The sequence below is a fragment of the Protobothrops mucrosquamatus genome, unplaced genomic scaffold (assembly GCF_001527695.2).
Source record: "Protobothrops mucrosquamatus isolate PMUCROS unplaced genomic scaffold, P.Mucros_1.0 scaffold_35, whole genome shotgun sequence".
Lineage (NCBI taxonomy): Eukaryota > Metazoa > Chordata > Lepidosauria > Squamata > Viperidae > Protobothrops > Protobothrops mucrosquamatus.
In genome coordinates this window covers 550900-567828 of record NW_015386111.1, presented here as the reverse complement: position 1 = coordinate 567828, position 16929 = coordinate 550900, and the positions used below count along the sequence as shown (strand labels likewise).

At 37.4% G+C, this 16929-nt stretch overlaps 1 protein-coding gene across 1 annotated transcript in view; it reads left to right on the top strand.

Moving 5' to 3' along the window:
- DOCK9 (dedicator of cytokinesis 9) overlaps window positions 1-5961 on the top strand; it is a 92746-nt gene extending 86785 nt beyond the window's left edge. Inside the window, exons 51-53 of the mRNA XM_015810146.1 lie at window positions 475-575; window positions 664-802; window positions 4723-5961. Coding sequence (XP_015665632.1) covers window positions 475-575; window positions 664-802; window positions 4723-4845 — 363 coding nt within the window. The 3' untranslated portion in view covers window positions 4846-5961. The remainder of the gene's footprint in view (window positions 1-474; window positions 576-663; window positions 803-4722) is intronic.
- The last annotated feature ends 10968 nt before the right edge of the window (window positions 5962-16929 follow it).

The following is a 16929-nucleotide window of genomic DNA, read 5'->3' as shown; positions in this document are numbered from 1 at the left end:
GACTGGCCTAGGGGATTTTATAGGGGTTTTAATTACTTTTAATTGGACACTCTCAAATATTTCGTTTTAATTAAATTTTAACTAGGTGTAATATGTATTTATGTTAGCTTTTTATCATCTGTCAGCCGCCCTGAGTCCGAAAGGAGAAGGGCGGGATATAAATGCAATTAATAAATAAATAAATAAATAAATAAATAAACACTTCATCCTATTCTAAATCACACAAGAGTTGTACGAGGCATTGAACAGATTCCCAGCTATGGATTGCCCCCTTCTACTACTTGTGTCTGTGTGATTGGTAATGGACAAGCAGAATTTCTGTCTAGTTAGAAAAATGCTTCCAACTGTCAGTGACATTATTTATTTTTCCACAGGGTATAATATGTATCGTAGGAGATTCAGGACATTCATCTAATATTATTACAGGAGTAAAAAAAAACTTAATTTAAAACTTAACAGCAATTTTTGTTTTAGGTTAATGCTGGTCCATTAGCATATGCAAGAGCTTTCTTGGATGATACAAGCACCAAACGATATCCAGACAATAAAGTCAAATCATTGAAGGAAATTTTCAGGTAAACATTCTGAAAATATTTTTTTTCTTGGAAATAAGATACTTGAATGCTTTTAAGTTCATTTTGTTTTACTTCATTTTCATTTCAGACAATTTATTGAAACTTGTGGGCAGGCTCTAGAAGTAAATGAACGGCTTATAAAAGAAGATCAGATAGAATATCAAGAAGAAATGAAAGCTAACTATAGAGAGATGGCAAAAGAACTCTCTGAAATTATGCATGAGCAAGTATGTACTGAACTTCATTCAAGATATTCTAGATTATCCTATAGTTAAGAAGCATATCTCCATGCCAGTTATCAGAGTTTGCCTAATCTTAATTTTTGTTTGCTTGGGTGTATGTGTGTATCTAGTGCAGACAAAATATAGTTTAAAAAAGACACTTGAACAAGAGAGGTTGTGCCTTATTTTAGTTTTTCCCTTAAAGCTGACATAAAAATAAGTTTGGCAACTTTCTTTTTCTCTCACTTTTCTCAATACTGTCCTGCTAGGAAATAAACAATAGACACTAAGATGAACTATAGTAACATTTGCAGCATAAATGCTCAGTAACAGTAGATTGCCATTAGTCACATTTCTGTTACCAGCTTCTTAATAAAATTAATCTTTTCTGCCAATACTATGTTTGTACAACATATAAGCACATGTTCAGCAATAGCACACTGTATATGCTTGCTATTTCTTGACATGTTTAAATTAAACATACAAGGTAATTTAAAAAACATCACTTTCCTACAATAGGCATAGAGTACCTCTGTAGCATGGATCAAATTGCCAACCAGTCATGTTGAGCCCACTGCTTTCTTCCCCAAGTCAAGAGAATTAATTTTTTTTTCTGATTAGGAGATATTTGGACATGAGAACAACTTTTTATTACTTTGCAATCTGATGATACCACTTTAAAAAATCCCTCTACTTTGTATTGTGGAGGACCATTTTCAAAGATAGTTGGTGAAAATGTGTTATTCTTCTAAATGCCTGCAGACTCCTCCATATTAATCATCCCTGCACTGGAACTGTACTATATTAACAAATATTAAGTATTTGTCTTGTAATGTAAAGCAACAGTTAATTATAAGTCTAATTATTATGTGGGGAAGCATTAAAAGAAGGGAGTGTTTTATGTCTGAAAAATCTGCATATATTTGTTCATGAATGTGTGAATGGGATTCAGACAATCACATTGGAGGTTGGGCCTGCTACAAGGAGAGTGGGCCTGCCATTACTGCTATACAACCCCTGTGTGCTTTTCCAAAAACAATTTAAATCCTGCTATAATTGGAGCCACTCTTAATATATCTGATCTCCAGTGCATGGTATAGACGTTGTGGGTGATGGCTGGCTTGAATACCAATAGTTTATTAAAATCTCTCAAGCTTTCAGGAGGGAATAGAGCAGGGGTGTCAAACTCGCAACGTCACGTGACATGTTGTGACATATCACAACTTTTTTCCATTGCTGGCAATGGGGTGGGTGCAGTTTCAGAATGACGCATCCAGCCCGCGGGCAGGCAGTTTGACACCCCTGGAATAGAGCAACCAATTTCTCATGAGATTTGCAATCTGGAAGATTTAAACCATTCAATTGTCTCTATGTAGTGCTCTTAGAGACTTACAATTATGAAATAATAATCTTGTATTTTAATAAAAGTTGAGAATCAACATCTATTGATCTCTTATTGAAATATCTTACATTTTTATCTTATTGTTTTAAAGGGTGTACTCCTTTTTTGCAAAGTTTAAATATCTATTTTGCTTTCCTAAATACATATTAAAGAAATTAAACAAATTTTCTTTGAGAAAAGTGTTATCATATTCCATAGAAACCTTAATGGGCATCTCTCTTTCTTCCTTTTCTTTTTCCCTATGCTGCTTTGAAAATGTGATCAGCTGGGATGGTAATATCTTTTAGTTTCTTTCTAGTTTTCTGTTGTCTTTTAGTTACATTTTATTTAACACAAGACAAATTGCATTATCCTTGTTTATATTGCATATTCAATTTGTTTCTAATAAATGTAGTAATTACTCATTCTCTAGCCCTAGTTTACCATACAGGTAGTGTAGGCAGTCTTCCCCAAGCAAATAACTTCAAGATACTATACTCTGCAACTCTTGACATCCCTAGCCAACAGGATCTAGGACAACTCTGAGTGGCCAGCTCGGCATGGCCAGCTCATCGCCACCAGCTCACCACCGCCAAGTCGCCTCTGCCAATTCACTGCCGCCTGTTCCGTCCCAGCCTACGTGAGTCCTTGTTAAGCTCACAAGGAGAAACCCCTCTTCCAACAAGCAGACTGGAACCGCGGGAGAAAAACAATCCCTTTTTATTATTTACAGACCTGAGTAAAATGTCCAACGCAAACCAAAACACAGTTCACTGAAACTTGATTATTTAACACAAATGGTTGCCTTCAGCAACCAGCACCTCCCACACCTTCCCTTTTATTATGCAGCCAAGGCGTGGCTTCCTAATGCCTTCTCCTTTGCCTTTGGAGCCGCCTCATTGCATTCATCTCTCCAACTCTCTTTGCCTGCTGACGTTTACATGCATTCTGGATATCTTCCAGCTGTGAGTCATCACTGTCCAACTCAGCCTCCCAGCACAGCTGTGTCTCAGCCTGAGCACGAGTAGAGGGGCCAGGCTCCTTGTCAGACTGTAAATCTTGGAGCTCATCAGAGCTTTCCTCTGACTCTGATGTCCCTCCAGGCCCCTCCTCCTCCTCCTCTGATTCCCCAGACTCAGCTGCTGGGTCCACTGGCTGACAAGGAATCACAACACCACCAGGTTGCTGCAGGACAACACATGGCTAACTCAGAAGAGCAACTCATCATGGGTGGCCAGAGGAAGAGCTGGGCAAGCAAGCAGGTGGGCAAGGGCTTCCCATTTTCACACCCCTTCTGCCACCACCCCAAACTCAGGACTGAAAAGACCAGGGACGGTGGTGGTAGGTGGTGTGAAAATGAGACACCCCTGCTGCCATCACCTCCCCATCACCCGTCCTGCCTGCCGCCATCCCCAGTCTCTTCGACCCAAAGCTCGGCTGCAGTGGCGCTGGTGGCCAGGGAGGTGAAAATAGGAAGCCGTCGCCGCTCTGCACTCTGCCCACCCGCTCATTCACCCAGTTCTTCCTTCGGTTGCCTGTGACAAGTTATCCCCGCAGCAAGTTGGCCATGTGGAGTTGTCCTGTGGTGACTTGGCAGTGGTGTATTGGCAGAGGCAGCTTGGCAATGGCAAGCTGGCAGTGGCGAACTGGCGGCGGTGAGCTGTCCATGCTGAGTTGTCCCTTTCCGTAGCCAGCATAATTACTGATGATTGTGACTAGGAATGGTAAGAATTGCAGTCAGAGCTAACTGCAACATACTTGGTTAGATAACAAAAGCAAAAATAAGTTCTGAAAAAGTTCATTTTGTGTGCTAACTCCTCCCCCCACTGACTTTTATTTTCACTTTTGTTTAATCATACCTTGACATACTATGCAGATGTGAATAGTTAATATTAACTGTGATTGATATAAGTAAGCCAGCTTCCAAAACCTGTACGACATTGCATATTTTTCAGTTACTCAAAAAAATTGAGCTGGCTTTGATATGAGAAATAAAATAGCTACAGTACCTTCAATCTTATTTGACTAATTTCTGTCTTTACAAATTGTCCTGAACCAATAAATCCAGTTTTTGTTTTGTTATTTTGTAACTAAAAAATTATCAATCAGATAAGATTAATGTGCTTTATTTTTTTTAAAAAAGTTATTTTCTTGGGGGGGGGGGGAATAACAAACATGCCCAAGATAGAAGTGGGCTTTATTTAATGTACTTCATTCTACAGAATTCGTTGTTGTCTTTCATTTCTATGACTGGCAATGAAAGACTTATATTGATCCATAACTATTTTGCCACTACAGAAGTCAGCCAACCCTCATTGCAATAATGTATATGGGATGTATAGTCCCTTTAAATAATTGGGGTGGTGTCATCAGGTAAATTATTTTGTCTTTTTCTAAAATTCATAGAGGGATGGATGATATGCTGTTCTCATTTTAAAAATTACATTTATGCAAGGGATAGTCATAATTGGCTGATACCCTAACTTTTATTATTCTTTACAGTGTTCTCAGCCTGTGTGTTAAGACACCCTTTTTTCTTTTTAAGATTACTGCTGTGGAAGAAAAGGCCAATGCAATGTCCAACTCACTACACATTTTCAATGCCATTAGTGGGACAGCAACAAGCACAACAGTTCATGGGATACCCAGCTCTTCTTCAATTGCATAACTGTTTTATACATGAAAGTACCTTGACTTTGGAAAAAGAGGGTTTGGGGATAGCTTGCTAACTCAGGATAAAATCAAAAATTGTGAAAGAACTATGCAGATTCTAGTTATTATATCAGTCAGGTATAAGAAAATAAGACATCAAAAGTGCACATATTTTATACTATGCTTGCAATATTATATGTTCTGAGAAGTATTTAGGAAAACTGATTATACGAGGATTTCATGAAGTGAATGGCACAATGTAGGCAGATTTGGAACATGTGTGTAGACACAAACTTATGAGAGTGTTGCTGAAGTTATGCACATATGACCTGATTAAAGTATTAACCACTATGGACTAAATAAGCACTAAACAGAGGTGTTAAATGTAAGTAGAAGTAGCTTTTTATAATGTTAACTAACAGTTGTGCTCTATTTTGTAACTTACTGGCATTTTGGAGAGCTTATAAGCTTAACATGAATCAAGCATTTGCTTCCAATCAAAGGTGATTACATGATATTATCTTAAATAATAAATGTAAAAGTTTGTTAATACAGCTTATAAGGTCTATATAAATGTATTGCATTTTAAATATTTTTAATATTCATACTCACTTTCACCCTTTTACAATTGTGATGGATTCATGTTCATTCCAAGTAAATGCTCTATTTTCTTTTACATTTTATTTGTATATATATAAAGTGCAATATGAAGTTGTATACACTTTCTGTAACATTATGCACTGTTTAAAAAAAACATCTAATTTTGCCAAAGTGATGGAATATAAAAATGGTGATAACTACTGTGGAAATGGTGATGTAATTTAAGGCTTTTGCTATATTGCTTGAAGACATGAATAATTTTATACTGGAGAAAAGATAAAGGTTTTAATTTTATTTAACTGGAATCACTGTTCTGCTGTAATTAAACATTATGTATAACATCTATATTTTTTAAAAAAGTTAATTTATGTGCAATTTATTTGGATCTTTTTATTTTGCAAAATGTATCACTAAAATCAAGTATTACATTATTTTAATAAATGATATTTTCATATTCTTTTTTTGGACATATTTGGTTTAGGTTTTGTGCTGTTCTTAAGATTTGCAATAAATGATACTACTCATATGTGTAACTTGGAAATTCTGGTTTTTTTATATAGAGATGTTCATAGAAATTATTACTGGTACAATAGCTAGATTTCTTGATGTTTTAGATAGTTGTTTAGTTAAATTCCTTGATGTATGCGTTAGAAACTTAATTATTTCCTCCAGCTGAATTACATCTTAGGGTACTGAAGGAACTTGCTGAATATCTGATTGAACTTTATACATTTTGACCCTGGATAATGAATGAAATGCCAAATTCAAACAAAATCTTCAAAAATGGGACAAAGGAAGATCCAGCGAACTAGACCATTCAATCTGATACGGACTTAAGGATTTCTAAAGTAGATCATAAGATAATTGACCAACATGTATTTTCAAAATAATATAATAATTGCTAGAAAATACTAGAAGAAATCTCATCAGATTACTTAAATTCATTTTTGTGAAATACTTTAACAGATTGTTTCAGCAAAATATTTGAAAAAGTACCCTATAATGTTTTGACTAGCAAGCTAGTTAAATGATGGTATGACAAGTGAGAATCAATTATCCCTTTAGGAATCATCAGAACTTTGTTTATGTACAACATGAGCAGACAATTAAGTTTCTTTTTTAAGATGTATTCAAAAAATAAAGCTCAGAAAATGTCATGGGCTACATCAGAAATAGCTAGGTCAGAAGATAAGGCAGAATATAAATAATTAATTAAATATGTGAATAAATGAAGTGATTACTATATTTTTCCTAACAGTCGTCAGCCAATTAGAGTCCAAATGCTGCCTTTTCTTCTCACCTCCTTGCAGTCCTGTGTCTTATGGGCTAAAATCAGTGGTGGGATTCAGCCACTTCGCACCAGTTCAGCAGAACCGGTAGCTAATTTTTTGTGCCCAGGCCCAGAATGGATTTCCAGAAGGGGCATCCACACAGACAACCGATTCTTCACATATTTGAATCCCACCACTGGCGAAAATCTAATTTATATTGCAGTTTCACATGGCTAAATTCCAAGGTAAATAATAAAATGGGCATTGGGCATAATTTCTACTGTAGATGAAGGACTGATCATTTCAATCACTTTCTGAGGACAGATGTCTATAAGCACAAGGGGGTTGAAATAGAATTTTATACCATATAAATACATGCAGGTGGGAATGTTAAAACGGCATTCTCTGTGGTTTGTAAAGGGATTTTTTCTGCATGCTTATGCCTTTTTATCCAAGTAATCCTGCCTCCAATAATTGCCTGAGAAATTTGGGGGGGGGGGACTGGGAGGAGGAATCCCTCCCCTTAGGAGAACTTAATTTTTGTTTTGTTTGGGTTTGATTCCAGTTTTCCCAGGTGAAAATCCCAGTTCTTCCTGCTGCGTGCCACGATTAGATTAAAAGCCCTACTGATGCCCTACTGATCCTGCATACATGATCATCATTATATGGGCAGGAATATAAATAACAAAATGCTTTGTCAGCTATAAATACTCTGAATTGCAACAAGCAATAACAAAATACATTATGAATTTCAATTAACTGGGTTACCTGATAGTGTAGAACAGCGGATGTCCAAATATGTTGTGACATACACAGCCTGCTTAATCTGTCCTTATTTTATTGTTGATCCATTACTGTAGTCTTACATTTGCAGTTTCACTGACACATTTTAAGAAGGAGCACACCCTTCAAAGTGTTTCGCATCTAGACAGGCAAAACTGGTTGTTGGATATTGCCTGTCCTACATCTTTAGTTTCTCTGATGTTGATTTTACACACTAGAGGCTGTTTTCTGCTTCATTATGCAAAGGCCACCAGCTGAATGAAAAAAGGGAAGGGGATTTTAAATTGACACTGTAATCCAGCTGAATTGATATCTTACATGGACTGTGATAGAAACCCAAAGAGAACAAAATACAAAATACTTAATATTAGTAGTCATATGATTTAATAATATTGGGAGTTATTGCCTATTTTATTGAGTTTGATTATACTAGGCACACCTCAAAGGAAAAAAATGTAGTTAATTTGTTCATAACATTTCAAAGACAATATATTTGCCAGCCTTTCCTTACTGCTCCAGCTTTTGCTTGTAATTTCAAACTACTAGCAATAGAGGTACAGATAGTCCTCAACTTATTGAGCCCAAAATTTCTGTTGCTAAGTGAGATATTTGTTAAGTGAGTTTTGCCCCATTTTACGATCTTTCTTGTCATAGTTAAGTGAATCACTGCAGGTGTTAAATTAGTAACACAGTTAAGTGAACCTGGCTTCCCTATTGTCTTTGCTTGTGAGAAAGTTACAAAAGGTGATCAGACGACCCCAGGATACTGCAACCGTCATAAATATGAGTCAGTTGCAAAGTGTCTGAATTTTGATCACATGACCATGGGAATGCTGCAATGGTTGTAAGTGTGAAAAACGGTCATTGTAACTTCAAATGGTTACTAAATGAACTGTTGTGAGTTGAGGACTACCTGTATTTTTTCCCATTAGCTAGCAATGTTGAATGAAAGGAATCTGTTCAAGGTTAAGTACCAATACCTAGCCCAGTGGTTCTCACCTTTTCTTCACCATGGACACCCTTTAAATATCTTTTGTGGCCAAGGAACATGGCTATGGACCCCCAAGACTTAACTCTAAATCATAACATTTATTCCAGCCTTTGTGGACCCTCTCCTGTGCCAATATCGAGATCGCCCAGGGATCCACAGACCATAGGTTGGGAACCACTGACCTAGCCTATCCTTTTGCATTATTATTTATTATTATTATATAACAGAAAATATGAAATCACAGTTACCAATTCTTTAGTTGGTATCGATCTTCATATGCATCAAGTTTTTCCCAAGAATTTCGGATTCTATACTATATGGGTGTAGTATATGTGCGGATCCAAGCGGTCTGGCCTTTTATAATTGACAGATGAAAATTTTGTCAATGCAGGTATGTTCTAAATCTGTCCAAGATTTTTTGGTATGGCACCCAATGTACCTGTAAAAGTTTATTAACATTATGCATGGGTAATCTACAGTTGGATTCACAGTGTGAGACTGGTGGAAATTTAATAATTCAAGACTAACTACAAGCAATGGCATGACAAAGTATCAACAATGTTGCATTGGAAGATCTGCCAGAAATTCTATTTGCTTGCAAGCAAGAGCTGGTGGGTCTATAAAATAAAGCAATAGAAGATGAAGAAGCTAAAGTGATACAGGATTTTAATTCAAACAGACAAGCACCTGCCATATGACACTCAAGACTTAACAACTGTCAATAAAGAAGACAAAGTCTGAATGTAGCAATACCTGGTGACAGCAGAATAGAAGAGAAAGAACAGGAGAAAATCATAAACCATAAAGACCTGCAAATATAAGTAGAAGGATTGTGGCAAAGGAAAGCAAAGATAGTACCGATAATGATAGGTGCCTTGGTGCAATCTCAAAGTATCTGGAGCACCACTTGCACCATTGGCTTTGACAAAATCCTTATCAGTCAATTGCAAAAGGCAACTTCATTTGGAACATCTGACATCCTGTAACAATACCTTTAACACTATCAAACAACATATGTCTATCCCAGGTTCTTGAGAAGGAATTGATAAGAGGATAAAAATGCCAAATGCAATATAAATATCTGGCTGTGTGATGAACCATAATAATATTCATGTCAAAGGAATAATATGCATGCTCATGTCAGAATTATTATAAATCTAAAAGCATAACTGATTTCATTCTTTGAGAGCAAAATTTGAAAAAAATTAATGATACAAGAGTAATGAAATATTTTGAGTGTAGGACACTTCAATAGGTATATTTTTTAAAAAAATTATACTTGCATTAAGTGTTTTCAAAGGAAAAGAGTAGACACTATAAAAAGAAAAAATGCAAAAAATGCTAACTATACATGTCCCAGGATAATGTTGCAGGATCGAATCTGGATCGGCCACAGGGACGACACATTTATTCTTCTGAGCTTTCAAACTTGTGATGGAGCCCATCTTCAGGGAACTTCTCTCTACTAGAATATATGCTTTGGGCTATTTTCTGAGTCATATTTATGCGATGCCTTCCTATTGGTTGATTCATGTCTTGATGCCTGGCGATTGGCTTTTGTTTCTTTGTGCTGCTAAGCCCTCAGCTAAGTACTTGATAAGCTGGTGGTAAATCAGCACTTCTGTTAACTGACAAGGGGCCCATTTTCCAGGTTTCAATCATTTCCCTGGCTATATTTGAACCTGCATGGCCAACCACTTCTAGCCGCGAAATTGAATGTTCCTTGCAATGTGACGCTACCAATGTGAGGCTACCACCAGATTGCAAGAACACAAGTGAGCGGTCAGATAAGACCTGAACTCATTGGTAGCCTCACATTGCAATGCCCAAAGCACATATTCCAGTAGAGAGAAATTTCCTGAAGGTGGACTCTATCACGAATCTAAAAGCTCGAAAAAATAAATCTCAGGTCCTGGCAACTGATCCAGATTCAATCTTGCAAAAAATAGTAAACTCAAGCATAAAATGGATGAACAAAATTTACATGTATCATAGAATTAGGCTATGTTTTCATGTTTCTTTAATTAGTTTAACCAAAATATGACAATTTTGTCATGACAAATTATTTTTGAAGTGGACATAAATAGAAATATCAATAGCACAGTGTAAATCATAAAATGATTAAAACAATGCTGCGCTTCAATGGTTAGATGGCCTAGACGTTAGTATTTGAACATAGACATTTTTAACATTTCTATTTTATTGTGTTTAAAAATCTAGGTGGAATGTTTATATTGCTAGTTCATGTATAATATGCCATATGCTAAATAAATTAAAAAAAATTAAAACTTATAGTAATTCTAACCTAAACTTTATATTAAAAAACCACTAAATTTTAGATGGAACAAGCTCATATTTAGAATTTTAAGGCAAAAATGGTTTTTAAGTTACATTAAACTCTGTGTCAGATTTACCTTTGAAATATAAAGTTTCGGACATGGAAGCAAACACTCAGAGTTTAATTAGCCATTTTTTTTGCAGAATAAATTGTCTATACTTTTTTATTGGAAGCATAGAGTATACTTAAAACAATAGACATGCATAAGATAATTCAATATATTTTGTAAGGTTTAGTCATTTTTAACTAAAAATAGATTGGAAAGATAGTTCAGATTTTAACATTTATTTTAGCTTCTTTTTTTATCTGATGCCTTTATTTTCTTCAGAATTGGAAACAAGTTAAGGTAAACATTTAACAGTTATATAAGAATTAAAAGGAACAAGTAATTATATATTTATTAGGCCTACTTTTTAGAATGTAGGTAAGTAGAACTCAATTATTTCTTGGAATTTGCCCATCATCTTGCTCTATAACCTTTGCTTTAATAGTGATGATTCATATTTGGTGTTTTCATTTTCAGTTATTAGAGATTTTTGAAATTTTTATGCAGATCTTTAAACCTTTCCTTAAAAATTTGAAGGTATTATACTTGAACTGGAAATCTAAATTTAGGTTGAATTTAATCCTATGTATTGAAGTATAGGCTTGTGGAATTGCATGATGATGATGTCTCATTGAAATATCTTGGTTTTTTTTTAAAAAAATCTTTTAATGCTTTGCTGAAAGAGGAAATCACAATTTAATTTTTAGAAACTTTAGTGATACCTTGACCTCAGCAAATGCAATATGGTTTCTTTTCTAGTAAGTTATCTTCTGTTCAAAATATATAAAACATCCAAATGTTTTCATAAATCCAGGACACTTGTGGGATATCAACAGCTTTTCTTCCCATCTAATTAGTTGTGTATATTGATTTCTTGTTATATTGGGGACATTAGTCTGATTTACAGTACTTGTTGCTACGTCTCTGGGGTTTTAAGAAATTACATAACATGTACTTCTTTGGTAGAGATGGTGCAATAGTGAGTGACTTTCTCCAAAGTGATAGCTTCCGTACTGATTACAAATCCCAGAAAGACATGCTCTGTTGGTTCCTCTCTAAGAGGGTTCCTCTTGCTGACATCCATGACATTCTACATTCTGTCTAGTACCTAGGCTTTTCCTTATTCTATCTTTTCCTTATTCTACTGTATCTCTATTTTCCAATGACCTTTGAACACAGTGATATACAGTCTCTTAAACTTTCAGGTTTTGCTGATCCTATACTTCCCAACCAGGACTGAGAGGGAACTAGGAATAGTAATTCTACATATAGGGCACTTCCACTCTCTATATAAAGCAGTCTGAAGATGATCCATTATCACTGTCTGATATGCCTAGATTGAAATGCTGAAGACATTGAGCAAACATTCTGACTTGCTCTAAATTTATTTATTTATCATGTTTAACAACTGCCAATCTCCTTCAGAGAGGGATTCTGAGCAGTGTACAAATAAAATATCAAAAGCATATAAAATTTAAAAGAGGCAAGAAATATTAAAAAAAACATTAAAAGGTGGGGTGGACTTTCAGGGCACTAACCAGCCCAACAGTAGCATGCTCCTCTTTGTGCCCAAAACAAGGCCGCAGAAGCATACTTTCACACTTTTCTGGAAGGCCGTGAGAGTGGGGGCCAAGTTATTGTAGACTGGGCGTGTTAATGGATTTTACATAGCCCTTGCTGCATGGAAAGAAAAGTTCCCACTTTCCTACATGTTGTGAGAAACCTGGATGGCTTCTATGAGAGGAAGTTGAAAAGGCATCAGCCACATTTCCCAACAAAGGAGTTGCATATTGTTTTTTACCGTGGCCGATCCCAAAAAAGAAAAATCATAGAACCCAAAATCCTCATTCTGCTCATGAAGACAGATGGTATTATGTGATCATAGAAATCAGTTCCTTTGTGGTTGGCAGAGTCCGTTTGTGGAAATTCCTTACAGACTCCAGGATCTTCACCTCCTTTTTAGAAAATACATCAAAATGGAAAAAAAATAAGATAAATTCTCCAGAGAGTTTAACTGAATAGAAGCTGCTGGATGCTGTTGGGGAATGGCCAATTGACTAAGAGCAAAAAGATTCACTACTAGGTAAGTGAGTAGGATTTATTTCTGTGCATGAGGCATTTCTGCCTCCGCAGAACAGCTCTGAGGTTGTGCCTTTATCTCCAATTAGGATTATGTAATTGCAATTATACTTTTTAATGTTTTAAACTCTAAACCTAATTCCAATATGGGATACAATAAGTGCAACAGCCTAGCTATTCCTATGATGTGCAGTAACTACAGAGTATCATGTCAGATTGGGATGTCCACTTCTCAAAATCCTGGCTGGGCTCCCACACAACAAAAAGAGGGGATATTCTTGAAGATAACTCTAAGTCTAGGAGACACCAGCACCTGGCCTACTTTCCAAAACATTCCAGATATCCCACAAGCCAACAACCTGCAATCTACCTTAGATCACGTCTTAAAGTAGCAGACAGCTGATACTCAAGTTTGAGATGAGAAAAGGAGGAGGAAGAAGTGGAACAGGAGGACTGAGGCTCCATCCTGGCATAGGGCAAAGAAAGAAGAAGAGCATCCATTTCTGTGACCGTGGCACTCCTGCCCCATAGCCTCCTGACAGAAATGCAACAAGAAATAATCAACTGCCAAAGAGCCAGTTTGGTCTAGTGGTTAAGGCATCAGGCTAGAAAGCAGGAGACTCTGAGCTCAAGTATCACCATAGCCATGAAAGCCAGTTTGGTGATCTTGGGCCAGTCACTCTCTCTCTCAGCCCAACTCACTTCACAGGATCGTTGTTGTGAGGAAAATAGGAGGAGGAAGATGTGTTGGATATGTCCGAGCCTTGAATTGTTTGTAAAAATAATAAAGGTGAGATATAAATAAATAAAAATTAAATAAACTGGGAAATGGACATGAAGACAAGGAAGCCCTGCTTCAAAAGGCATTGGATAAGGAATCCCGATCTTGTTATCTACAATGCACCGTAGGAAGCAAGATGGAGACTAGCAAGACAATTGGTCTATCAGAGTAAGAACAAGCATCACTGGGGGAGAAAGATATTTTTCCTGGAGCAGAGTAATGTCAAACTTGATAGGTGCATACAAGAATGAACAGAGACAGCAGAGAGCCAAGCAGAGGCCTTGCAACACATTCTGAAAGGCAAGAGGAAAAGACGTTTTCACCTCGTCTTACCTATTGCCCCAGCTATCTGCATTCATTGGCTCTTAAACCCCAAGGCCATCTCACATATTTTTACTATAAAATCTGAAAAAGAAAAGAGGCAAATAAGGGGAAAGGACTCCAAAAGAAGCCATATATCCTCCTTTAAGTTACTGACAATGAAAGCAGACAATTGGTCCTAGAACAGTGGTGGCGAACCTCTGGCACGGGTGCCAGAGGCGGCACTCAGAGCCCTCTCTGTGGGCACACGCGCCATCACCCCAGTCCTAGGCCTTCAGCTGGGTTTTATAAAACATTTTCACTTTAGGTCTCCGCCGCTGTGTGCAAAAAAAAAAAAAAGGTTCAATCAATCAATCAATTTCAACTTCTTGTGGGAAAAAAACATTCTTGCAAAGTTGGAATTGATTGATTGAACTTTTTAGTCCCACCCAGTCTGCCGTTACCACCGCAGCCACGCCCACCCAATGGGCCACGCCCAGCCAATGGGCCACACCCACCCAGCACCCGACGATGCATAAGTGGGTTTGGGGTTGCAGTTTGGGCACTCGGTCTCTGAAAGGTTCGCCATCACTGTCCTAGAAAAACTCCAGACATGGAAATATCCTGGTGGATACAAAGAAAAGGCTGCAAAGGTACAAAACCTTCATAGTATTACAGCACGGAAACTGAATCTTATAGCTAGACCTCTAAAGTGGTCTTCTGACAAATGCCTGACCATCTATCTCCTCTACCTTCCTCCCATTACTTTTACCCTTCTAGTCCTTCAGATTGTATTGCAATGGCAATAGAGCTCATTCTCAGACCTTTGACCCTGGAATGATACGGTGCTGCTGCTAAAGCTTTATAACCCACTGTTTACTAGTTGTTTATTATCAATTCTCTTCAAGTTCTATCTTGGCACATGATCTTTTGGGCTGGAGAAATCGGTATCTAATATGTGCTACTGCTGATGGCATGAGTGTAGTTCAAGGCCAGAGAGTAAAGTTAACTCTGCGTACTTTGTGCCTGTTTGACATCAGAGACTGTTTGACAAGATAAGTTTCCAACCATTCTTTGCCATTAAAAGTCACATCATTCCTCTTTGCCATGTGGAAATAGGGGCTGTGTGTTCCCTCCAGATTGTGTACATTTAGAGGGTGTCTTTAAATTATCTTAGAGATGTCTGTGGTTACTATCTGCTAAAAGAATGAAGTGACTGGGATAATAGTAGGAGGTCACTAGAATTGATCCAGTGAAAGAGTAATCAAGTCAAATATCAGTCAACATTCCCTATGTGGGTCACCACCACATGCAAATCGCAATTTTGCCCTCCTGCAGCAAATGGACCACTACACTTTGCACCAGCGAAAGCTTGTAAGTAGAAAAATGTAGATCATGGGTATCAAACCACCGGGCCGGATGTCTCATGCCAAAACCACACCCACTCCATTGCTGGCAATGGAAAAAAAGTCACGATACGTCGCAACATGTCACATGACATTGCGAGTTTGACACCGCTGATTAGATCAGGGCTTTTCAACCTTTTCACCCATTATACACTTTTAGGATATGGCAATATCCAAGTACCACCAGTCGCCCAGCAAGGTGTCAAAAACTTGACCAAAAAAAAAAGGAAAAAAGTGATGAAGTACAGTCCTCGACTTACAACAGTTAGCTTAGTGTCCATCATAAATATGAATCAGTTGCCAAGCAACTGGATGTAAATCACAAGACTCTGGAAATGCTGCAACATTCCAGCTGATCGACGCTTCTTCTGGGCTCAGCAGAAGCGGTAGGATCAGCGCCGAGCTCCACCTGGAGCCTGGCGCTGATCCTGGTGCTTCCACTGAGCCCCGACAATCCCAAAGAAGCGGTGATCCTGGCGCTTCCACTGAGCCCTGACAGCCCTGCAGCTCCAGCCATCTCTCACTCAGGCTTGTACGGTGCTGCCACTGGTTCAGCTCATTCCCCTCCCCTGCTACTTTTCTAGGATGGTCGCGTACCACCTGCCAGGTGCCAATGTACCATAGGTGGTACCTGTACCACTGGTTGAAAAGCCTTGATGTAGATGTTTCACCATTTAACTTTCAGGGAAAAAATCTTCAATTTCAATAGATTCAAAGTATCCCAGGAAGAAAGATTGCTAACATATATGTAGTGCCTAAAATTTGTGAACTCTTTTGAATTTTTAATATTTCTGCACAAATATGATCTAAAACATGATGTGTTCTCCACCAAGTCCTAAAATTAGTTTCAAGAACCAATTAAACAAATGAATCAAAACATTTATACTTATTCAATTATTTATTGGGGACAATGAACCCAAGCTGCTACATATTTTTGAGTAGCATATATATGTGAACCTCTAGGTCCTAGGAATATCAGTTCATTCCAAGGGGAAATTAGAGTCAGGTGTTTCAATCAATGGGATGATAATCAGATGTGAATGTGGGAGATTCTGCCTTATTTAAAGAACAGAATTCTAGCTATTCAATGTCAAAAGCTGATCTCACAACATATGACTGAGTCATGGTTTAAACAAAGGAAATTACTGGGGACTGCTCAAAAAACAGATAATAATAATAATAATAATAATAATAATAATAATAATAATAATAATAATAATAACAACAACAACAACAACAACAATAAAGTTGGAAGGGACCTTGGAGGTCATCTAGTCCAACCCCCTATTCAGGCAGGAAACCCTATACCATTTCAGACAAATGGTTGTCCAGTCTCTTCTTAAAAACTTCCAGTGTTGGAGCATTCACCGCTTCTGGAGGCAGGTTGTTCCACTGGTTAATTGTTCTAACTGTCAGGAAGTTTCTCCTTAGTTCTAGGTTGCTTCTCTCCTTGATTAGTTTCCATCTGTTGCTTCTTGTCCTGCCTTCAGGCGCCTTGGAAAATA